Here is a 26,840-nt window from a genome sequence, read left to right as displayed (position 1 = left end):
CGGGGAGTCCAGAACTAGAGGGCATAGGTTTATGGTGAGTGGGTGAAGATATAAAAGAGACCCAAGGGCAACTTTTTCACACAGAGGGTGGTACATGTATGGAATGTGCTGCCAGAGCAAGTGGCGGAGGCTGGCACTTCTGCAACATTTAAGAGGCATTTGGATGGGTACATGAATACGAAAGGTTTGGAGAGATATGAGCCCGGTGCTGGCAGATGGGACTAGATTGGGTTTGGATATCTGGTCGGCATGGACAGGTTGGACCGAAGGGCCTGTTTTCATGCTGTGCATCTCTATGACTCTATGACTCAACTGAGTTTGCCCTGTCATTCATTTTACTATAATATATTTTCCCCCTCTCCCAAGCTGATAGAGGCATCGAAATATATTTTCAATTTTAGTTAAGTTAAAATTTCACGCATTGTGTGGTACAGTTTGATGATTTTTAGCTTCTTGTGAAAACTTTCCCATAAAATTTTTATAAATTCTATAAACCTCGAATTGCTTGTTTTCAATCTCATAATAATATCATGTCGACTTTCAGACATCATGGGTCATCTGTTCATGTGTTAATAGATGGTCGCTCACTATGGATTTATTCAATCCCTGCTGTACAACATCTCTCATAAACTGCATTCACCGACTTGACTGACCGTTCACCTCTTTATCATGCGTGTGCAATATCCCTACAATTCAATGTTCAATCTTTATTTTTTAATGTAATTCGTCACAGAAAATGAACAGGACAAATCTAAAACAATGTCTTGCACGCTGGCCCAATCATCAGAAGTTTGAAGATCCTTACTCACTGGAGATTTTTGGAAAATAACAAATACATATCAGATCAGTGGCATCATTGTGAACTCTCTAACTGATGGGAGAACTGGTACAAACTAAATCTTCTGAAAGACTGTTCATCGCAATTTCAGACAGATGTAACTATGGAATAAATCTGTCTGGTTTTGAACACGTATGTCCTTTTGAACTACTTTTGCAGCATTTACTGGCTCACGTGAAATTTCTCTTGCAACATTGCAGAGGACATACCATTCAACGTGGAATGAAGTGAGAGTCGGTACAATTAGTGTTCTCCATATTTCACACCTGTATGAGAACACAAGAACGACGAGCAGGCGTGGGCCATCCGGCCCATCAAGGCTGCACCACCATTCAATGAGACCATGGGCTGATCTTTCCGTGGATTCAGTTGCACTTACCCGCCGATTCTCAACAACCCATAATTCCAGTGCTGTTCAATAATCCATATATCTACGTTTGATTTCATCCAACAAGATAATCTCAACTGCTTCACTGGGCAGGGAATTCCACAGATTCACAACAGAATGGCTGGAAAAGTTCCTCTTCACCTCAGTCTGAAACCTGATCCTCCTTAGTTTAAAGCTACTTTCCCAAGTTCTACTTTCACCCACTAGTGTGATGAACCTCCATCATATCTACTCCGTTCATTATTTTCTATCTTTCTGTAAGATTCGCCCCTCATTCTTCTAAATTCCAAATATAGTCCTGGTCTTCTCAAGCTGTCCTCTCCGGAATCAATGCTGTGAAGCTTCTCCGCAACCTGTCCAGTGCCAGTGCAGTATTTAGCTAACACAGATGACTGCCTACTTCAAGCTGAATCGCTGTATCGAGGAAGAAGGCAAGTTGATTTCCAGTCTGCTTCAACTACACATGAGGGACATGAATACCATTTTTTCTTTTACTGTAGCGTTTATTTAGATTTCAAAACATCTTTATTTCTCTGAAATGTTGTAATTCAATTAAGTGTCAATCGACACAGGGAATAAAAAGAAATAAAATTATTGACAGCAGCAAAAATGCAGAATACTTGACATTTCTGTATGCGAATTAAAACTGAACACATATTAATTACTAAATTTAGAAACTAAACAACGCATTCACCTCTCGGTTGATATGACTTCAATCATTCATTTTTCTTCACATAAAGGATCAATTAGATTTTATGGTCTACCCAAGTAGGAGAATTATGTCGCGAATAAAGAATTCAATTCTTAGTAAAATAGAAAACATTGAGTTGAACATGGGTGCCTGGGAGTGACCCTTGTGTTTCTTCTTGACTAATATTGAGTTTATAAAAGAGCAGTAGTGGATTGAAAAGTCAGCTATTCATTACTTCGGCACGAGGTGAATATTAAAGTGGTTTTGTGCAACTTGCAATTTCATATTTCATGCACTTCCCTAATTAAAGTCATAGAGTCATAGAGATGTACAGCATGGAAAAAGACCCTTCGGTCCAACCTGTCCATGCTGACCAGATATCCCAACCCAATCTAGTCCCACCTGCCAGCACCCGGTCCATATCCCTCCAAACCTTTCCTACGAATATACCCATCCAAATGCCTCTTAAATGTTGCAATTGTACCAGGCTCCACCACTTCCTCTGGCAGCTCATTCCATACTCTTACCACCTTCTACGTGAAAAAGTTACCCCTTAGGTCCCTTTTACATTTTTCCCCTCTCACCCTAAACCTATGCCCTCCAGTTCTGGACTCCCCCACCCCAGGGAAAAGACTTTGCATATTTACCCTATCCATGCCACTCATAATTTTATTAACCTCTATAACATCACCCCATAGCCTCCATTGCTCCAGGGAAAACAGCCCTAGCCTGTTCAGTCTCTTCCTATAGCTCAAATCCTCCAACCCTTGTATTCCATGAGATATAACCTTGCTAATCAGTCTTCCATGGGGAACCTTGTCAAACGCCTTATTGAAGTCCATATAGGTCACATCTACTGCTCTGCTCTCATCAATCTTCTTTGTTACTTCCTCAAAAAACTCAATAAAGTTTGTGAGATATGATTTCTCACACACAAAGCCATGTCGACTATCCCTAATCAGTCCTTGTCTTTCCAAATACATGTGAATCCTGCCCCTCAGGATTCCCTCCAGTAACTTGCTCAATACTGAGGTCAGGCTCACTGGTCTATAGTTCACTGGCATCTTTACCGCCCTTCTTAAACAGTGGCACCACGTTTGGCAACCTCCAGTCTTTCGGTACCTCACCTGTTCAACAAAGATCGACAAAACATAATGATGGAGCCGTTCACCATCTCATGCTCTATAATCTGATCCAAGAATGTTGTTACTTCTAGATAAATTAATATGAGATTAAGCTATCCAATTTGTCTCACTGTTTCACAAATTGAAAAGTTTCAAAGCACGAGATGAAACAAAATAATGTACAAGTAATGCAGAACCAGAGTAAATTTACTTCTCGTTCAAATTTATTGTCTCATCTTAGTAGCCACTAAGACTGTTGATCTCGAAGTTACACAAACTAAACTCAGAAACCTTTCTATCAATTGTTCTGAGCAACCTCCATTTCTATGGGAATTTATTCTTGCATCAGTCCCCAATCGGGTCTCCTTCCAACTGAACCCGAAGTGCTTTTTCTTAAATTATATGAAACAACGTCAGGTTACTATCTCTGGTCGTCAAATTCACAACGTAAACAATTTTACAAATTAAGCCAAAATAATTGAGACACCAGGCTGATTGTAGAATAGAAAAGTGCATATGGAAAATCTGAAACAACTGTGGAGAATGCTGGAGAACCCCAACACATGCGGAGAGAGGAACAGTGTTAAAATTGCCACTCTGTTGGGACTCCTTATTTTCTATCCTTCTGCTCTGAGTGATCGTATCAGACTCGAAACATTTCTGTGTTTCACTCTTCATTGATGTTGACATATCTCCTGATTTCATCCAACATTTTTGAAGTTTCTTTAAGCTATGAGGCGGTTATGCGTACTCCACAAAATTCATGTTAATAAATTTATATTCAACCCCCTTTGTTCATATATCAGCTTATAAAATAATTTTGAAAGTGAAGTCTAGTCTTTGAGCAACTTGAGCTGTGTTGATGTGCATGTCTTTTTTTTTATCTTCTGCCATATATCTTAGGACAAAACAGACAGCAACTAAACTTTAAAGGAAATAGTACCAGTTTAGTCTTCTGGATATAAAATGCAATTCACTCTCAGGGTCACTGTCCCCGTGATTTGGGTGTAAATGGATTGACGAAATGCAGTACATCAATAGACTCGAGGCACACCAGTTACTCTAACCCGTCATTTCGATCTCGGGAGGCTGATATAACCGCTCTGATATGTTTTATGAAAATAATCCACAAAATTCGGATTCAAGCACTTAATTCATTAATGTACATGGAAATACGTCCATGGGAAGAATGAAAAAGAAGGCTTCAATATCTTGGTTAATTCATGTCACTGGTTAAATAGGAGTAAATTTTCCAGAGATTGAGAAACCCAATTTACCACAAAGCAATATATTTCTGTGTACATGAACTCTCTTAACATACTACGCCATAGCATAGGCAGAATCTTTTAAAGCTAGACTTTCTACGGAGTGGAAACAGGACAAATGGCCCAACAAGTCCATGCTAACCCTCCGAAGAGCAACCAACCCAGACCCATTTCCCTCTGACTAATGCACCTAACGCAGTGTGGACAACTTGGCATGGTCTGCACATCTTTGGACTGTGGGAGGAAACGGGAGCACCTGGAGGAGAGCCACACATACACAGGGACACCACACAGTCACTCGCCCGAGGCTCGAATCAACTGAGCTGACATGCTGCTCCATATAATAATCTGAATCAGGATGCCCATCCTTTCACTACAAGTGGAGAACAGGTGCCAGATTTTCAGCATTATTCACTTTCTGAAGAGTAATAACTGTGAGCAACATACAAACCAGCGCGCTTAACAGATATTCGCTGCTTACATTGTTGCATTAACTGCAACATACTTTCACAAGCTGGAAGGCACTTCGCACAAAGCAATCGGCTTCATTTACACACCGCCCATTATCTGAACAACTTGAAGCATTCACCACCAAGATTCAGCCACAGAAGTTGCGGCATCAATGTTAACGGCAACAACTCAGCTAAACACCTTCACACAACCGAACAAAACTGCACCCGCACCAGCTAACAAGGTGCACAGAAAATTGAAAGTACCAGCACCTGCAAATGCCCATCCTGATTGGAATGGCGTCGTTGTTCCTTCACTGATACTTGACCATGATTCTGTAATTCTCTCCTCACATATGATGATGAACCGAGCCTCAACTAATGCAGTGGACCATGAGTTCAGGTCACCGCCGCCTGGTTGGATTTTATGTAACATTTACCAAACCAGACATTCCCACAGTTTTGAATAAAAAGAAAAAGTGTCGTGAAATAAATATCCTAATAATGATTTTCACCTCTCCCATTTGTCACTAAGAATAAAGTTTGAAAAGGATTTATTTTGGATATTTCATTTTTGAAAGGCTTGCGTGATGAAAATCGTAATGTAAAACAATATCGAGGTAAACATATTAATTCCACATCAAATAGTGGAATAAATCTCGAATACAGCGAACGTGAATTAAGTAACATATGTAAAAATCACAACGCCAGGTTATAATCGAGCCAGTTTATTTGGAAGCACTAGCTTGTGGAGTGCCACTCCTCTATCAGCACAACGACATGATGAAGGAGGAGCGCTCTGAAGGGTAGTGCTTCCAAATAAACCCCGTTGGACTCGAACGTGATGTTGTGTGATTTTTAACTTTGTCCACCCCAAACCAACACTGGCACCTCCACATAAAAGTCACCTAGTTCTATGAATAATATCACAAAACGGTCACACAGGCCACAGGTATAATCTGAGAGTATAATCCATTTGTGCGTGAGTTCAATCAATGGTGACATTGACTGGTGTTTCACTGACACCATGTTCACTGTTAGCCCAGAATCCGGTGCATCCAAATGTAACAGACAACCGTTACAGCTGTTCAGAATTTCTTGAGAAGATTGAAAATTGCTTCCTTCTTGGCTTTCCTTCAGTGATAACACCGTCAGCAAAACAAAAATTCAAACCAAGGTAAAACGCCTAATCTGCCTCCATATTCCTATTCACATCATGTCTAAAAGTAAGTCTGGCTCAACTCTCTTCAGAGAATAGGAGATATGTTTAAAGTGAGTTCAAATTTTCGAAGAGTAAACTCTGCCAACAAAATGATATTACTGTCAGCCCTGCCTCAATTTGCAGCTCTCTTGCCCCGACACAGAAAGGTAATTGTTTAAACCCGATTCCACCGGTTTGAGCATAAAGTCAGCGCTGAAAGAGCAGTTTGGTTCACAGGTCAGTTGGTGCACGTATCTTAGCGTCCTCGATTCTCTGTGGGAAAAGGAGAGGGCCGATCTTGTCGGGTTGCTCGCTCAGCAGACTGTCCAAGTCATTTGGCAGAATGCTTCACCATTAGAACGTTCTAAGAAGCAGGAAGACATCACTTGGGAAGGGCACAAACTGCCAGATCTCTCATGTACACCTAGCTCGTGTGCGGCTACCCACACTGCTCTCTCAGTGAATGCGGGGTTTGGAAGGGTGGCGGGGACATATCCTACTGGAATGGTCCTTTGCAAAGGACGTCTGGAGAAAGATGTAGTACTTTCTGTCAAGGCTCTTCACAAGCAGCTCTTTGACTCATGACACAATGGTCTATGGTCTGTTCTCCAGGACACACCCCGACACTGAATCAAACACTGCATCTGGAAGAGCATCAAATCGCTGGAAAATGCACGTTTGTTGGCATTAAACTCTTTGGTATTCCAGAGCAAGTATTTGACCCTGAACGAGAGTTGCACAGTGGCACATTCCAAGGACCAGGACTAAGTGTTGAGGGATGTCTTAAAGGTTGGGGCAGCTGCCACTAAGGCAGTGGAGAAAGACCACTGTCTTTGGTCTTGATGCAGAAGGCATATGGGGGTTCGTTCAGTTATCAGACCCCCCTGATGTCTCAAGTATATATAGTTACAATCTTGTCCATGTAAGACATGCCTTTAGAGTGTCGCTGTAGAGAGTCAAATTCCAGCGTTTGTTTGTCCTTCATACAGGATTGTACAGAAGTAGGAGAAAGTGAGGATGTAGATGCTGGAGATCAAAGTCTAAAAGGGTGGTGGTGGAAAAGCACAACCGGCCGGGCAGAACCCGAGGAGCTGGAGAGTCGACGTTTGAAGCATAAGGTATTTATCCTGATGAAGATTTTATGCTCGCAACGTCGAACCTCCTGTCCCTCGTATGCTGCCTTACCGGCTCCGATTTTCCAGCACCACACTTTTTAACTGCGGTACAATAGTGACCTGTTTCAATGACTACCTATGTATGTAAAGGTATTTTATACTTACACTTTTTATTTGGAGAGAGAAAAGAGGCATCTTTCTGTAATAATGTTTACAGTAATCCTACCGAAATTCTTCAACAATTTTCCCAGTACAGGAAGAAGAGCTATTGATATTGGCCTGGCCAGTGCCAATCATTCGACCAAATTCAGTGAATGACAAAACTGGCGAACCAAGGAACTGTGCATGTTGGAAATCAGAAACAAAGGAGAAATTGCTGGAAATACTTCGCAGATCTGGCAACATTTGCAGACAGAAAGCAGCGTGAATGTTTTGCTTTGGTTATTTGAAGATGACCAGTTGACTGTGCCCTTTATTAGAGCGACAATTCTAACAGATTTCATGGAATAAATTGCCTGCCAAGTTTCCAAAATTACAGAACTGTCTGAACAATAAAATATAACAAATTAGCACACAGCGCCTTTGTTCCACTTAGGATGCGAACGGCTAACTGCGCCCTTTATCACAGCAATGTTTCTTACACTTTCCTCAGAGTAACTTGCCTGTCACGTTTCCTAAATCGCAGAACTGTCTCAACAACAAAATGTACCAAATTGGCCCAGAGTTCCCTTGTTTCACTGACATTGTCAACGGCGCTATATAAATGCATCAGTATCGAGAAAGTTTTCTAATATAAAGAGAAGAAATACTAACTAAAATCAGTGGCACATCAAGCTCCGAGAAATGCAAAAATATTCAGTTTCTGTTTTACATTCTCCCAAATATTGACGAATAAATTAGGTAGATATTGTTCAGCAGGTTTCCCAACTGCACACACTGTTGAAGCAGCGATGGGCACTGTTTCCAAACACACCCGAATTGTCTGAGTAGGTTTTCAACTCTGTGAGCTGTACGGAAACTGCGAATAAGTGCAAGGATTGGGGGTGAATGGGGGTTATGGTTGGGAAGCTCTGAAGCCTCAGAAACAGTTCCATGAAAAGTCAGAAAATAATGAAGACAAAATAACGTTCATTCCTTATCATGCCACTGTTTTATCTCGCATAGAGTTATCATTATATGTTTGCCACATGTATGTTACTAATCATTGACCTATAAAAGGTTGAGAAAATGTATTCAAGAGACCATAACTCACAGTTCAATAGCTGCAGAAGAAGTAACTTCACGAGGCTTACAAACATCGTCCCAGCTGGTGGCTCCAGATCAAATCGGAACATTTGCTGAATGCTGATCACAGATACTGAGCAGCAGTTAACATATCAAGTGACTCCTCGATTTCTGTAACAGTTAGTTCCTTCACCACGCCTTGTCCAGGGGCTCGTGTTTCTTTCCATCAACCAATAGATTTTGATGTGAGCAGACTATTGAGTAAACTCTGTCTTCTCCACCAATGAGAAATGATGTGACCATTAATGGGTACAATGACTTCCAAACGCTAGTTCATCTTAACAGATCAATGACGTTTCAGAGTTTGACTTGGAAGCGAGTCCCCACGCCGGAATCCATATCACAGAATCACACAACCACAGGAGGTTGTTGGTCTCAGATTCATTGAAAATACTCTGCAACTCAGCATCTCCACGAGCAGCTGGAGAAAGAGCTCAAATTCCATTTCTTCACTTTACACTCTTCCGGACTAACAATGGAGACTAACAACTTCAGAGCTGAACCTCTACCCTTCCTTTAGATTACAAGTAACCCCTTTCCTCCTTTATACATTCCTGTCCTGTCGACATTGGTCTCAGCACAGCACACCCACATTAATCTCATTCCCCCAATACTTAGCACCTATTCTGAGTCATAATTCTGTCTATTACTATAACTATCAGTCCATTGTCTTATCCTCTGAGCACACAGACCACCTGTTTCAGTCTCTTCTCCTCCCTCGTCTGTGCACACTATTAAAAACTGTCATTATCCAGAATAATCACATTTGATTCAAAATATTAACTCGCTTTGTGTGTCCACAGATGCTGCTCAACTTGTTGTTTTCTTCAAATTTCGGTCTTGTTTGTTTATAAAATCAGCTTTCCGTTATTCTAAAAGTTTTAACCATTGAATTAACTTTTAGAAAAACTTTAAAAAGTCCCCAAAAACCTTATCTTATTTTTACTACAGTTCGTAATTTCTATGTCTCTTCTGCAAACTTGTTCCTTCGTCTCCATCACTATACCTTCCAATATATAACTCATCAGTATCATTCGGTAGAATTTGTCCAACCAAGTTGCAGAGGAAATAATTGTTTTCTTTTCCGCTTCCTATGCAAAATCTGCTCAAATTTCAAATCATGTTGATTTCCCTCCTTGGATGGTCAGCTCTTATGGGACGGATGCAGTGCAATACAACAATTATTCAAATTATTCAAGTTTGCCAAATATCAAATTTCCTCTTGATATGCCTCATCTTTCAAACTTGCAGGGCCTGACATCAGGACAACTGTGACTGTACATGTAGAGCATAGAACATAGAATATCGAACATTACAGCGCAATACAGGCCCTTTTGGCCCTCAATGTTGCGCCAACTTGTGGAATCAATCCGAAGCCGACCTGTGGAATTAATCTATCCTACAGTAGTCCATTTTCATTCATATGTCTGTCTAATGACCATTAAAATGCCCTTAAAGTTGGCGGGTCTGCTACAGTTACAGGCAGTGCATTCCACGCCACTACGACTCTCTGAGTAGACTAAGTTATACAAAAATGCAACAAGTTTGTCACTTCGTCAGAAAAAGTGAGGACTGTAGATTATGGAGATCAGAGTCGAACATTGTGGCGCTGGAATAGCACAGGAGGTCAGACAGCATCCGAGGAGCTGAAAAATCGACGTTTCAGACTGAAGGCTTTCATTGGGAATTTGTGGAGCCTGATAAACTGCATTTGTTGGCACTAACTGAGACGACAATAGATTTAATACATGTTTTGGTTTGTCACAATGCAAAAGTTTCCAGATTCTGAAAAAGAAACAAGTCTGTAAGAATAAGGGTGGAAAATATGAACTGTCTGTTCTAAATTCGAGGAAGGGAGAAACAGGGATGTACAGGCTCTCCGGTTAATTGCAATATTCTGAACATGGTAGTGTCCACCATAAACAATGTGACAACAAGCATCAACTGGGAACTGACAAAATTAAAATTAATTATGGAAGAGAAGTCTTGGTTTGAGAATTTCACAATATTTTGATGAGGGAACTTTTATATTGAATATGGGAGAATCTGTCCATGTGGTATCGATGGCTCATTGAACACTTTTGATCAAATCTAGCACAAGAGGTTGGTGTACAGAACTGAAACCTGCGCTATCATATGTGACATACAGGTCAGGACAGAGAACTGTCTCACTGAGAGAAAAAGTTGTGCATTTTCAGTGGGAAGGAGGTGATAAACGGAGTGTATGGGAAATCGAAGGTGGGACATTAGCTACCTACAACGCACTGCAACGATTTTGGATGAGGGGATTAAATGTGACTTTGAGAGGTTTGCTGATCAGAACCATACAAACAGGCTTCAAGGCCTTCTGGACAAGTTGAGTCAAAGAGAAAATGCGTGAAAGATGCCGTCTAACTCGGATCAGTGTAAGGTTAACGACATTGGACAGAAAACAGGAGAGAATAGAACACCAGAGAGTAAAATAAATATTTAAAGGTATGTTAGTGATAATGAACAAAGAGAAACGGATGACCTGGTACCCCATTAACTGAAAACAAGGAAACAATTCCGAGACTAAAAGGTAAGTGCGAATTTGACCTTCTTTGAAAAACGGGTTCAGTCCAAGAATAAAGGTTTTTTTAAAAAAAAAATGCTTCTACAGAACATTGCAGAGACCGTTGAAGCGTTATGTGCCGTTTTGATCGCCTTGCCTAAGATACAGGGCTTTGCATTGGAATAGTTGCAGTGAAATCTACCAGACTGATATCGAGCATAGCAGATGTGTCCTGGAAGGAAACATTGCATTCATTGTGTCCACAATCATTGGTGAGGATCTCATTGAAACGCAAATACTTCTCACGGCCTTGACATGCAGGATGCAGGTTTGATGTTCGTCTGGCTTATGGTATCGAGAAAAATGGGTCATGGTCTTGAGATACAGGTTTGCCATTTCATAGGGTTGCACAGAGATTTTGGCACTCAGGGAATTGTGAGTGGAATTCTCGAAAAGATTGGGATGTCATTGGGTACATTCAAGAAAGATGCATCAGTTTCCGACCAGCGTGAAAACTGTGGAAGCTAAATGTAGAAGGTAAAATTAGAACATACAGCGCAGAACAGGCCCTTCGGCCCTCGATGTTGCGCCGACCTGTGAAGTATTCTCAGTTCGTCCCCCTACATTATCCCAACATCATCCATGTGCTCATCTATGGACTGTTTAAATCTTCCTAATGTGGCTGAGTTGACTTCATTAGCAGGTAGGGCATTCCACGCCCTTACCTCTCTCTGTGGAAAGAACCTGCCACTGACATCTGTCTTAAATCTATCACCCCTCAATTTGTAGTTATGCCTTCTCCTACAAGCTGACGAAATCATCCTAGGAAACGTATTTCACTGCCTGCCCTGTCTTATCCTCTGATCATCTATTATGTCTCTGTCAAATCCCCACTTAGCCTTTTTTCCAATGAGAACACAAATTTATCGGTCTGCATTCGTATGAGAGAGAGAGAGAGAGGGCGATAGAGACAGAGACAGAGAGAGAGAGAAAGAGAGAGGGACATACAGAGAGAGAGAGAAGATTGGTAATGTGTTCAACTGGAGGATCACCATGAAGTCACCTAATAAAAGCGCAGCACTACAAAAGCTTGTGATTGCGAATGAACCTTTCAGACTTTAATTTGGTGATGTATGACTTCTGACTTCATGGATATAAAACGTAGAATTTGAAATTTTGAAACCATTTGTTAATGTAAATCGATATCTAGCGTCATTTCATTCTACCAACAGTTTCATTGAAATGGGTGGAACAATGCACAAGAAGATCAGCGATAGTTTCAGGACAATCTGCTGTTCAGACAACTCTTTCATTGCACTTTGGGGCATTTGGAGCAGAAAGAGGGATATTTCAGATATTCTGGTGTCTTCAATTGTGGTAGGAAATGCAGATCATGACCTGAACCTCAGACCATTTCCCTGTAATCAACTTCACAGTTCTGTTTAAATTCTATCACTGGATAGGGGCAGCGCTGTCTCTGCCAGCATTTATTACCCATCGCTATTTCCCCTTGAGAAATCCGTCATGAACTGGGTTCTTTAAACATTGAACACGAAATGCTGCAGTTAGACCGACAATGCCGTGAGGGAGGTATTTTCCAAGATTTTGACCCAACGGCAAGGAAGGAATGGCGACATAATTTCAATTAAGATAATGAATTGCACAGATGGGAACTTGGTCTTTTCCCAAATATCTGCTTGGCCTTATTCTCTGGGTAGAATTTCTCGTCAGTTTGTAAACTGCAGTCTGAGGAGCCTTGGTGAATTTATTCAGTGCCTTGTGAAAATACTGAACATTGCTGTTACTGATGGTAGTAGATTTTTGTGGATGTGGTCACAGTCACTCGAGCTGCTGTGGTCCGGATGCTGTCAAGCTTCTTGAGTTTTGTTGGAGATGCACCCAGTCCGGCATTTGGGAGTACTCCATCACTATGTTTCCCTGTCCTAAGATTCAGCGAGACATGTTGAGTTTCCCAGCATTATCGATGCTTGATTAAGAGCTAAGTTGCCCTGGTGGAACTCAGACTGGAAGTCAGCACACAGTTTATTACCGTGTGGTTCCTATTTGACAACACTGTTTTTTTTTAGATTACTTACAGTGTGGAAACAGGCCCTTCGGCCCAACAAGTCCACACCGCCCCGCCGAAGAGCAACCCACCCATACCCCTACATTTACCCCTTACCTAACACTATGGGCAATTTAGCATGTCCAATTCACCTGACCTGCACATCTTTGGACTGTGGGAGGAAACCGGAGCACCCGGAGGAAACCCACGCAGACACGGGGAGAACGTGCAAACTCCACACAGTCAGTCGCCTGAGGCGGGAATTGAACCCAGGTCTCTGGCGCTGTGAGGCAGCAGTGCTAACCACTGTGCCACCGTGCCGCCCTTTAACAAATTTAAAAAACTGTTGGTGACCCCTTCCAACACATGGCTGCTGACTGAAAGTAAGCGGTTTGGACAATATTTGGCCTAGTTGGATTTGTCCTTTGGTTAACATAGGAACACATGTGGCCCATTTCCCGCACTACCTCGGGACATAAATAGTGCAGAGACATTGATATAAAGGTCATCATGTCAAATTATCCTTTTGCAGGTGACCACTCTTTACGGAAGTGTAGATCACAAAATACCTGAAACAAAATTGGATAATCACAGAATACAAAATGAAGTTGTGGAAGTGTGTGTGTTATTTTCTCTCCCTGAAAGTCTGTGATCAATGTTGTTACAACAGCATCAGTGCTGTAACTCAGTTGTTTGTAATATACATAAGTGATTTGAATGAAACTGTAGGTGCTCTGATCAGTGACGTCCTGATTGTCACACTTATCATCAATACCGATTTAGAATCCACATCGCTCCTTTACTACTATAAGGCCTGTCTCTGCCTTATTCTCTGCTCACTCTCCACATCTCTTTCCCTTGAGCATCTTAGATAAATTGCACATAAATCAGCATTATCCAGCCCTCTTCAGGTCTGAATAACAGTCAATGGACTCGAAACATTAAAATCATATTTGTCCCAAGTTTCTGCAGATCTTCTGTGTTATTAATTCAGATTGCCAACACAATCAGAACTTTGATCGTGTGGCCATGGTTAAGAAACTGGGTACAGTTTAGCGTTATAACTACATTCATTCACATTATCAACAATTTCCATTTTATCCTGTGCTGTTTTGATCTAGTCATCTACAAGACAGCGCCTGCACCATGTCTCGCAGATGTGCTGCAGAATTTCACATCATATATGGGTTGTGTTACGATACAGGGCAAATTGCCAATCATCTGAAGAAATCTGATCTTTCAGACAGAGGCAAAATGCATGAACACGCATTTTGATATCATAAATGCTGGAAGTTACCAATGAATTGATTGCATCGAAGAGCCGTAGCATGTTGTTAAAAAAACACGCAGAAGCATATTTTACAGCAGATCATAATTTGGAATTTGGCAGGATTTATGTAAGGTTCAGTGTATGAAAAGGCAGCTTCTCATTCTGCAGAACATCAGAAACGTCACTGCGCGTCTTGCCTTTCTGTTCAAACAACAGGAAACACCTGGTACCGTGGTAAATTCTGTACTCTAATGTTGTCGCCTGTTTCTCCTTTAAAATAAAAAATATCAGATGGAAAAAGCAGTAAATTCGGAATTAGAATATACACTCAACAGAATCTCAATGGGGGCGTCAACATGGAAGAGCACATCTCAGCTCCAGGCTCATGTCAACTGGGAATCTATAAGTATGCTAACACCTTAAATCCTGAACGGTCGCACAAAATTTCTGAAATCTAGTTACTGGTAAACAAACGTCTAACAGAATGATTCAGCGTGACAGAAACGATCAGTTTGAGATTCAATCAGTGCGAACAAACGTGAATTAGGATCCAAGACTGAGGCTACACGTTTGAAGACAGTCTGTCTGTCACAGAATCACTGAGTTGCAATAGCCTTACAGACTGGGATGAGTTTGTTCGGCCAATGGTGTCTGTGATGGAAATGTGTTGCTGGAAAAACGCAGCAGGTCAGGCAGCATCTAGGGAACAGGAGAATCGACGTTTCGGGCATAAGCCCTTCTAAGCGATTCTCCTGTTCCCTAGATGCTGCCTGACCTGCTGCGTTTTTCCAGCAACACATTTCCATCTCTGACCTCCAGCATCTGCAGACCTCACTTTCTCCTCAATGGTGTCTCTACTGGCTTTTCAAACACTCATGATTACCTTATGCCAGTGTCCTGTCTTAATCGGATAATCTTGCAAATATTTGCTTCCATATTCATCTAATGCTGTGGCAAGTTTCAATCTGCATTCCCCAAGTTTCCAGGCAGTGCCTTCCATCACCTGACGTCCATCTTCGCTGCTTTTGCAGATCTCTAAACTATTGTTGTCACCTGCTTGTCCCATTTGTTTTCGGGAATGCTTTCTCCCAATCTACTCTGATTCCACGTGATTCCGAATTCTGATCATTGACTTTTAAATGATTCCCACCTGACAAAATTAGATTTCCCCTGAAAAGAATCCCTTAAATCTAATTTCTCCAGTTACTGCCTGATGACCTTATCATTTGCCTTGCCCTGTACTAAAACATTTACCAGGGGACCTGTATGATCATTATTCTACCTACCTTAAACATACTGAACTTTGATCACTGTTCCCAAATTGTCCTGCACTGAAACATTCATCGGAAACAGACAGAAATTGTTAAAAAAAAAATACTCAACAGGTCTGGCAGTATCTGTGGAGAGCAAGCATAGTTAACGTTTCGGGTTCACTGACCTCCTTCAGAATTGGCTTTGGCTCTGAAGCTATTGATATATATCCTGGAGAAGGTATGGGGACGGATGAATGAGTGAAAAATGGAGTGAGGTGGGACAATGAGAGATGAAAATAGTTGGATAGACAAAGGATTGGTCAAAGGCTCGTTGGGAATGTTCTCATCACCACCTTGTTCTCTGGAAAGAATCTCTCGCAGGTTTGCTACTATAACCTAGCGAAGCTCAGTGCAAGCTGGAGGAACAACACGTCACTTTCCTTCTGGGTACTCCGCACCCTTCTGGTCTCAAAAGTGTGTACATGTGTTTTTTTCTGTGTTTGAGAAGGTGCGGGGGTCGAGCCTGCCTTCTTGAACTGCTACAGTCAATGTGCTGTAGGGTCGACCCACAATCACCCTTCGAGAGGGATTTCCAGGATTCTGACCAATTCACACAGAAGAAACAGCCGATATGTTTCTGAGTCGAGATGGTGAGGAGCTCGGAGGGGAACCTGCAGGGATTGGTGTTCCGCCATCTGCTGCTCCTTATCCTTCAAGTCCCCTCCAAGTCGCACGCCTTCCCTTCTCATGGACGTAACTAGGGACAGCATGATAAATGTCGAGACTGTCGTGATGTAAAAGCACAGCAGGTCAGGCAGCATGCTGGGCCCAGCCAAAGACACATCAGTTCCAGTGAATGAATTAAAAATTAAACAAATCCATTCCATTTTTTTGAATACCCGGCCTGGGTAATTTACACTTCTCCAGTCCTCTGACAACACTCTCGTATCTGAAACGTGTCACATTGACTCCCCCAGTGAGCCACGGAGGTACCAATGAGACTGGGCAGACGTTCGATGTTACTGTGTAGAACGCTGCTGGAATGGAATGGGTTAATGGAACCTGTTTGTTCTCCATCTCCCATTAACATCAGGCTCCACAGTTTATCGCTGTGTACCTGGAGGGCACTCTCCTCCTTTAATACTCAGAGACTCCTTGCAGCGTGTTACCCTGCCATGTCAGTGGTTGTGCCAACTCCCTCAGTAATGGGGGACGGTCGTCTCGACAGACAGAGGAAGAGATTGGATTCTGAGAGTGACTGATTGTGATCATTACGACAATGGACTGAAGTTTCTACAATGGACTCTACTGGCATTCCCAGAATTGGATTTCTCTAACATCTCGAAATCAGGACGTGTTTTGGATAATTCAGGGTGTCTACTACCCCATTCTGGCTGTCGTTGGCATTCCTGGTATGTATCTGGTGAGGACACAGCATCTAGTGAGGCCACTTTTGATGTACCACGCTCAATTCTGCAAGCCCTGCTCAAGGGAGGATGTTATTAAATTGGAAAAGAAAGCAGAAAAGTTTGACAATGCTGTAATCTAAACTGGATGGTTTGTGTTGCCAGGAATGGTTGGATAGGCTGGGACTGATTTCTCCCCGGATTGTAGGTGACTCATGGATGACATTGTAAAGCTTTACAATATCACGATTGACATACATAACGCGAGTATCCAAAGCTTTTCATTCACCAGGGTGAGGGAAACCAAACACACAGGGCATAAGTATAAGGTGAGAGGGGACAGGATTACAAGGGAACTGAGTGTAGCTTTTTCACATGATTCGTGTTTGGAATGAGCTGCCAGAGAAAGCGGTGGAGGCTTTCTGCATTTCTAATCCAAACAATGTGAATGGGATACCTTTATCCCAAGCATTTGGGTAGCCCTGACAGTTCGCTCTTAAACATGATCTACGGGGTCTGATGCCACCTTTCCAAGGCTCCCTTGGATTCAGGATTGTACGCATTTAATTTAAAGTGCTGCATGCAGAATGTAGCCATGACTTCCTTAAATACCGCGGAGCAAAATTGGAGACTTGGTCTGACTGAATCTCCCTAGGTTACCCATATTGGGTAAAGAAAGGTACCAACTCCTCCACCACCCTTTTTGCCTTCACACTCCAGAAATCTGATAGCCACATCCATTACAGTGAGCAACCAATGGTTCCCATTTCTGGTATTACGGAGAGGACAAACACAATCAATCATAACCCACGTGACGTGTTCTTGGGATCCGCGGGAATTGGCAGCAAATGCACTAGTTTGATTACTGCCTGTGGCTCACCCTATTACGCACCTCTGAAATGTATGGCAAAGTGTACACATCCTTATGCAGTCCAGGCCAACAGAAGTGCTTTGGTACCATAGCCTGTGCCTTGATCACACGAGGTGACCTCCTCCTGGTAATTCATTGCTCCCCATAATATTTTCCGAGTTACTCAGGGAGAGAGGAAGACGGACAGGGCAGACAGGCACACGACAAAGGGAAAGAGTGAGAGACAGTGAGGGATCAGAAGGAGGAGGAGAGGAAGGAATAAAGCGTGGGGGAGAGGGTGTGGAGAACGGGAGACATGTAGAGAGATTAGGAGCAGGGGACAGATGAAGGAAGAACGAGGTGAGAGTGGGACAGGGAGAGGGAGACAGAGAGATGGAGGAGTGAGGAGTAGAGAAGAAGAAGGCAGAGAGAGAAAGAGAGATGAGAAATGTCTCTGTCCCAATTACTCCCTTGTGTTAAAACTGATATAACACCACCCTCTGCTGGACTGCCAACGCCACTGCATAGGAGAAGCTGCAGCGTGAAAGCCATCAAGCGTACCATCAGAGAGAGAGAAAGAGAGCGACCAATTCACAGCAGCATACAGATACAGAAAGACAACCATCTATATTGACGCGCACACCGGTACCCACGACACTGACGCACAAACGCTTCGCACAGATGCAGGTACACAGACATGCACACACTAGTGAGATGACTGCAATTTTACTTGGGTTCCATCAGAGTGAAAGATGTTTATGTTGAAAAACCTATGAGTTTCTTCTGCAATGACGAATTGATTTATATTTAGGCTGTTTCCTGACATTGTACACCTTAAATCGAAAATTTGCTGGCAACTGTATTCTGGCCCCTCCCTGTGAATTGTTTTTATAAGGAGAAATGATTAACTTTGTGCAATTTGGAGGGGCATGTAAATTGCACTTTGTGCAATTTACAATTCTATGTAATTTATTGAGTCAGATTCTAAGTGACGGAAGAATTTAATATTTGAAGGGCTCAGGCCAACACTGGGTCTGTTCATCTCCTTCTGCTCATATCACAGCGGAAAGATCGATTGAACAAAAGTTCTACAAGCGCAGGTTTGAAGGTCAGGCAGCATGCAAGAATGATTCCTGAAGAAGGGCTCATGCCCGAAACGTCGATTCTCCTGCTCCTCGGATGCTGCCTGACCTGCTGCGCTTTTCCAGCAACACATTTTCAGCTCTGATCTGCAGCATCTGCAGACCTCACTTTCTCCTTGAAGAATAAAGTATCATTGAAACCTGGGAAATTCACTGGCTTGAATACTTTATCCAAGAAAAAATATCTGCCGCTTATGGACTGGTATTGGTTGGCATTGTCTCACTTGGAATATAAGAGGAGGACGGGGTTAGGGGAGGGGGTAGAGAGAGGAAGCGAGAGAACTTCCAAGCCTTTGACTCTCGCATTTTTTAGTTTATTGTTTCGTTCAAACTTCCCTCCCGGATAAAGTGTATCTCATTGCAGGCAGGTACAGACACACTGGTACAAACACAACAAAATGCAAAGACACACATATGGAAACTCGCATCAACATGACCAGCAGTGTTATATCATTTTGAACAAAAGGGATGACTGAGAGAAAGTGGGGAATGGTTTAAGCCTATTTCAACAGATTCAACATCTAAAATAAACAGAGACTCCACTGCACAGAGACACAGTCACAGATATCGTCTCTGAATGTGTTCTCTTTTTTTTTATCTCTGTCTCTACTTTTCGGTTCTGTCTTTCTAACCCACCACTCCCTGCTTGTTTACACCTTAAAATATTACCCTACACATTTCTCACTCTCACACATGCCGTGCCTCAATTCATAGCCTTCCGAAGTTTCCTCCTTTCTGCCCGTTCAAAATTAACACCTCGCCTCCACCCCCACCCCGCGAAAAAATTGTGCTTCCACAACTTTGTCACCTTCGCAACTTTGGCGATCCACACCAAAGATGCCCCTCCAAACAGAGCATGCATCACACCCTTTGCAGTGTCCCTCACCTGCACGCTGTTCTTTCAGTGGTAGCTTCAACAAAGCCTCCATGTCATTTCGGTGGAGTGGCAGCCAGAACTGTGTGTCATCTTCCAAATGTGGCCGAATTAAAGTTCGACAACACACAACCTGACTGCATAAAAATTATACCACGTATTTTCCGACTAATGCAGGAAACCTTGTCATGTGCCTCCTTGCTTACCTTACCCACCTGCGTTGCTACCTTTACAGAAAAGCAGATTGGAAGCCACGATCCTTCTGTCTGTTAACTTTCCAAGTTCCCTTCCATTTCCTGTGTACTTCCCTCCTGCAATCGGCTTTCCAACGTACTGGCCGAAGCACAAATATTCTCATATTCAGAGATGCAGTTGCACAAGCACAGCTAATTACAACCACTCTCACTTACTCACTGACACTCACACACATACACTTGGCACTGACATCAAAAACGGACTCAGAATCCCAAAACAAACTTGCAATCACTGCATTTTTATTGATGAATTGTGTCCTACATTTTGCACATCACTTTCAGAAATATTCCCAGTTCATGGACAGACCATTTCATTCAATAAATAGCAAAACAGCACTTCATAGAATTCTTTGGCTTGACAAGTTTAAAAGCATCCTTCTTCGGTATGAGAAAGCAAAGCAATTTCACATGGAATTTCCTCAATACCTCATTGACAAGCCACAGGACCATCGTCCACTATTGTGATTTCAAACATTCACACTGAGAAATGAATTACGTAATATATGCACACATAAAAAATAACTTCGATGCACTCTGTTTATACCCACTTTTAACTGATTAAAACACACAGCATGCAATTTTTCAGATATATTTCAAATGTATATATATGCAAATATATACATTTGAATGCCAAAGTACATGCTGCTGAATTACAACCAGTTGCAGTTTATAGTGAGAAAAGTATTTTGGAGATTCAAAACGATAGTCGGTGACTTCTCCCAATATTGGGACGTCCCATGTTGAAATCGCTTCTAAAATCTACCTGAAATGATAAAGAAAATAATTTGAGTCCACGCGTTGAAGTCGCCTCTGGCTCTATTTACAGCACATAAATCTACCAATCCCAAGCTGAAACTCTCACTCCATGGAGTAGGGACAAGACTAATTCTGCCTCAGGAAGGTCAGACTGATGACGGGCCATATTTGGAAGGCACATTGACATGTTTCTCTATCTGTGTGTTTAGCTGATGCAAACGACAGCCTGGAAATTACTCTGAAGATTGGCAGAGATATGTGCAGCAAGTGATCACTGGGCCAATATTTATTCTACAATCAACAAGCTCACTGAAAATATTATAAATGACCATCGCCTCTGGTTTGTGAGAATATTGGCTGGGCAATATCCTAAATGATAGTAGTTATGAAATGTTCAAAAGTATATCATTGGCCATGCACGATTTTGCAGGTGAGATGTTGATTGAAAGTGCAAGATAAACAAATATCTATGGTTTCTTTCGCACTCCTAAAACAATTTAATAGATCTCTGTCAAACAATAAAAGTTGCTTTCTTCATTAATTTAAACAGTCCTCACGAATGTATTCAATGTTGACCTGAAAAATAAATGTCAAGTTTCCCATGATGATTTTCAACATTACATAGTGCACAAGATATTCCAGAATTTTGCAGAAAGCCGAGACATCCCATTCTCTCCTCTGCATCAGAAACATTGGAACTCAGAGGGAAACGTTGCAATGTGTCAACAGTGAAGGCGCCACCGATATGCGAGTTATCAGGGGAAGTCAGATGTATTTTCTGATAGGACAACAGAGGTAACATGGCAACGGCTGTATCATAGTTCTATCGAATCATGCAGTGCAGGGAAGCTCATTTGGACAATCGTAAACAGAAGCAAACAGCGAGAATTGCTAGAAAAACCCAGCATGTCTGGACACATGTTTGGAACACATCAAAGTTAAAGTTACAGGCCCGGTGACCCATCTTCAAAGAAACGTAGGAACGTGGTTGTCAGTGTGGTGACTGTTACATGTTACAGGAGAGTACTCACAACAGTAATTAAACAACTCTCTGTGAAAAAGGAGAGAAAGTGAAGAATAATGGAAGCGGATAACTGGGAATACAAGGAACATTGGAGCAGTTCGTCTTTTCCAAAAGGCCATTCGAAAACACTAAAATGGTTAAGCAGCTGATCAGATAGTCTGGGTTTCAAAGGCAACCGTGAGTTATTGGCATTTTTAATGTTCAGCTTAAGGAGACGTATTCTTCTTCGGGAATGGGTGTGAGTGCAGTTCCTGAAAACAACCACATCAAACGCAAGTCTCTTTGCACATTACAAGTAAAGGTCCTAGGCTCTGTATTCCCTGTGAGCTACAAGAACTAAACCATTCAAACTGTTGAGCACGTAAAACCCCATCTTTCATATCCTCCATACAGCCAGTTGATGACACATTGAAACAGCAATTTTGTAGATTTGTAATTACAAAATTAGGTGAACATCAGCGATTCGAAGAACTGACAAAACGCAGTGTATGATGAATCGCATCGAATTCATTTTTTAAAGACGGTTCTTCATGCTGTTGAAATAAAAATCGTTTTCCAATAATACATTGCTTTCTCAGTGACAAGGTGTGGAAATGAGGCACAGGTTTGGACGTTGTTCTTGGATTTTCAGTAAATATAACATTATCATGGAATGGAAAGGAATTATGGCAGTGTGAATGCATAGAAAGGTGGTTAAAGATGTGAGTATCTGTTATTCAACTCACCGAGTGAACAAAGACCACTGTCATCATCTGTAAGTGTGAGGGGTTCATCAGGATCACTGTCCAATTGTAACTTTCCATCATGACAGTCTGCATCTTCAGTCTCAACATCGTCATACTCACCACGAATTCGACCTGGAGAGAAAGATGAGCATCACTGATACAAATTGAAATACACAACAACGATAACTCGAAAACGAGACGAATGTCTCAGATAAGGCCAGTGCTGGAAACTGAGACCAGAAGAGTTAGGTCATAATTCTGAAGTTACGGAATGAGCAGAGTTGGTGCAAGTTGTGATTGTTTTCTCTGGAAATGAGAAGGTGAAAGGTTATCTGATTGAATTATTCAAGATAATAACCCGGATAAGACAGGGAACATAAAGTAAACTACTTCAACTGATTAGACTATTTTAGCTCGAGGTGTTATACACAGAATTAATGCCAGACCGTTCAGGGAAGATGTCAAGAAAGGTAAAGCTGTACAGGGTTTGGAAATATATTTCCTAAAAATTAGCTGATGTCTGATCAATTCTTAATTTTAAATGTGGCCGAGATCATTGTTGATCAAAGGTATTTATGGACATGCTTCAAAGGCAGGGAGCTGGATTTAGGCCACACCATAGTTTGGAATTGTCTCATTGAAAGGAGGAAGAGTTACGAAGGGCTGAGAGACCTATCGCTGTATCTATCTTGCAATTTATTGACTTGGAGCTGAGCATGCAGAGCTGCTGGCATGCCTGCGATGAGTCATGAAATGATGACGACAGTAGTTGGGGAAGACAGGAGGAACATTTCTCTTTGGTGGAGAGATCAAAGATCAGGGATCATACATTTCAGAGAAGTGATGGGAGAAGTAAACAGGAAATATTCGACTCTCTGCCAGGAAGGGTGATAGAGGCAAAACACGCTCAAAAAAGTATTCAGTGATGCACTTGCAATGTCAAGACATACAAGGCTGTGGGCCAAGGTGTGCTGGAAAAATGCGATTAGAATGATAACCTGGTTCTTTTTGTAGTGTTCAGCTTAAGGAGACGTATTCTTCTTCGGGAATGGGTGTGAGTCTAGTTCCTGAAAGCAAATACATCGAACGAACGTCTCTTTGCACATTACAAGTAGAGGTCATGGGCTCTATAATCTCTGTGAGCAACAAAACAGCCGGACAGTCCATGCCCATGATCATGTGGTATCAAAATAGCGATTTTCACTTTAACCAACATTCCAGTGATCACACTACCTTCTGAGGGTTGCGATCGTTAAGTTTTGGACAGCATAGAGGGTGTAGGACGAAAATTAATTGACAGAAAGTGATGCTATACACACCTGGAATGCTGTTGGATTTCACCTCAAGATTTTCAGATCCGGGATTATTGTCAGTCAAGTTGTGGCTGGTGTAGTATTCAATGCGATTGAGTGAGTCAATGGAAGCATAAATTACTAAAAATAAAAATGGAGAGTTATTTTCAAACTCGAATTCCAAGAGAAGCCATGACCAATAAGATTTAGAATGAGGCAAATATTCTTCAACCAGAGGCTTGCGAATCGATGGAACACAGATGGCTATTGAGGCCAATCAGTGTGTATTTAAAACAGAAATACAAAGGTTATTGGTTAATAAGGGGATAAAAACATCCAAGGAGAAGGCAAATCAAAGTGGTTGAGAACCACATCAGCCCTTATTGAATGGCAGAATAGACTCGATGAGCCAAATGATCTAATCCTGATCCTGTATGTCGTAGACTTATGGACTGTAGTTGAAGGTTTAATGTTATTAATTGTAGGGTGACAACAGAAAGTATTGTTCTTTAATCGTGCCTGTAGAAATATCTGGAATAATGTCAAGTGAACCCACTGCGGGAAGGAATATGATATAAGATCTAAGAGCAGGAGTACTCCATCTGACCGTTGCAGCCAGTTCCGCCGTTCAATAAGATCATAACTGATCTTTTCGTAGCTTCAGTTCGACTTACTCACGATTTTAACGTTCAAAACATTATTCACCCCAGTTCTAAAGACATCTGATGAGGCAGGGAATTCCATAAATTCTCAATCCTGTGGGTGAAAATGTTCCTCCTCAATTTAGTCCAAAATCTGCTATCTGTACTTTTCAGGCCATGTCCGTTCAAATAATAGTCATGTATAATTTTATTCCAACCAAAATGGATAATTTCATATTTATCATCTACCAGACATTTTCTTTCCATTCATTTATACTGTATCTGAACACCTGAAAAGTTTCAGAGTCATATGCACACTTTCAGCACCACTCATCTTCTGTGATTCATCATATTTGTTTATACATTGATTCCTCAATTTTGCTTCCGCTCTTTGGTGCTGTGTAATCCATACTTACTGCAAAAGTTATATTATTTTAAAATCAATGCCGAATTGATTAGTTGTCCAGCCATCTGAAGCGGTCAGGGTGGAACCAGGGTAGAAGTGAAATTGATAGTTTTGTTTGCATTTTCAAATACATGCCAGAAATAATCTATCAGGAATGTAGGCCAGTGGGAATTATCATATTGAAATTCTTCATCTCACGAAATGCGGACAGAGACACAGTTAATGAGATAGCTTCCCACACACGACGACTGTGTTTTAACTAATAATCATGTTCATTCAGTCATTGATCATGGAAGACTGCAAATTAAATGGAAGCTATACTCATCCAGTCATGATTCACGATACAATAGGAAATATATACCTGGCCCATGTTTGTGATCCGTCCTCTTGCCAGGGGGAATATTCTCAATTTCTTCATAAATTCCTTGGTACAAACCAAGGCGTGAGCCTCTGCCACCAAGGTAAAGTTCTGTTGAATAAACAATAGACTGGTCAGCATTTGTAGCTGAACACTCGCAGAAACAAGGTGTTTATATCTGAAGAACCAGGGGAGAGAAGAACGAGTTCACACAATGCTGTAGATTAGAATCTTCACACAACGTTAACTGATCGCTGAAGGGAGAACATATTGGAAAAACAAGTGAACAGGCCATGATTAATTTCCATGTCACATCAGTTACCGAACCTAGTATGTTAAGCAGAAAGAGCGAGACGTTCTTGTTGGTATAAATTTGGGTATTTTGTTCTAATTTTGCCGATTCAAATATCTATTCAAGAAAATTCTCAGCTCGCAATGGTGCATGTGATTGAAAATGTTGAGTGCAGAAAATGAAACTCTTTAATGCAATGAAAAAACGAAAATGCTAATAACCTATATTTTTAAAAAAGACTTGATACCATTGAGGAGATTACAAATTAATGTTCAACATACCGTGGTGCTAACAAACAAGGTTGATAATAATGTTGTTAGAATTGGACTACTTTCATTAAACAATTGCATAATTATGACAATTAGTTGAAAATCAAAACGTGAGACGAATGAAATAAGGTGCACCTTGATGACATTGATCGTGATAGACTAAGTGCATAGTTTTTATGGCTATATGTAAAGGAAAATTAAGAGCATGTGAAAGGATAGGAAATGATTGTTGTTAGTGTTGTTTGTCATTGCCAACTCGTGGAAAATGGTTCCAAAGCAAACGCTTTTAAATTATTGTGCAAAGTACAGAAGTATCATTTGCTCAGTCAAGGGAAGCCAATTGTTGCCGAACTGGAAGTTCCCTTATAAGGACCCTTAATCCTCTCAATGATCTTGGGTTGTGGTAGCAGCACCCAGACACTGAAGAAACATAAATAACAGTAACTAATGAAGAAATATTTAGAGGCAGTCTGCAAATAACTCAATGAAACGGAGACATATTGCTGCCATCATTGACCTGCTCTGGAATGTCATGTATATGTTAACTGAAAGATAAGAAAGTGCAGTCATTATATTTCTTTCCCAATGATAATGACTGGAGCAACTCCACATTATAAGTTAATTCAGTTTCTCTCCAAATATATTGAGCGACTTGATGCATACTTCACACAGTTAAAATATTCTTTTAACTGCTATTTACAGATTTGATGCATTTATCTGAGTGTTTATTAAAACTTAGCGTTTCATTGGGCAAAGTCCCTCGAAGAAAACAAACAGCCAAGAATCGTGCCGCACAATCGTGACCATCTCAGTCAAATGCTCGAAAAGTGCAATAAAAACGTACAGCCCCGAGAACATATGCAACAGTGAAAGTGACGCAGTGTTAGCTCAGTCGGTAGATATCATGCTTACCTTTCATTTGCAATTTTCTCTGCATGACCAACAGTAATGCGACCAACTCACAGATTAACAAGCCTCCCAAAGATGAACAGACGACAACAGGCATGGAAATAGACGGGCTTTCCTGCCCTTAAAGGAGGGAGTACAAATGGGTTTAGCATAGTTAAGGTCTGCC

General features: G+C 41.5%; 1 protein-coding gene across 1 annotated transcript in view; it reads right to left on the bottom strand.

Moving 5' to 3' along the window:
• Positions 1–26,702, bottom strand: part of LOC148144496 (scavenger receptor cysteine-rich type 1 protein M130-like) — a 45,272-nt gene extending 18,570 nt beyond the window's left edge. The window contains exons 1-4 of the mRNA XM_087975353.1: positions 26,678–26,702; positions 25,208–25,315; positions 23,827–23,940; positions 22,508–22,639 (exon numbers count right to left, since the gene is read on the bottom strand). Of these exons, the coding sequence (XP_087831479.1) occupies positions 22,508–22,639; positions 23,827–23,940; positions 25,208–25,315; positions 26,678–26,702 (379 nt within the window). The remainder of the gene's footprint in view (positions 1–22,507; positions 22,640–23,826; positions 23,941–25,207; positions 25,316–26,677) is intronic.
• Between the last annotated feature and the right edge of the window lie 138 nt (positions 26,703–26,840).

Source organism: Chiloscyllium plagiosum, unplaced genomic scaffold, assembly GCF_037043375.1.
Source record: "Chiloscyllium plagiosum isolate Xiang-an unplaced genomic scaffold, Cpla_swu_hap1 HiC_scaffold_27, whole genome shotgun sequence".
Lineage (NCBI taxonomy): Eukaryota > Metazoa > Chordata > Chondrichthyes > Orectolobiformes > Hemiscylliidae > Chiloscyllium > Chiloscyllium plagiosum.
The sequence above is the reverse complement of the archived record's forward strand: the minus strand, read 5'-3'. Positions and strand labels throughout refer to the sequence as shown.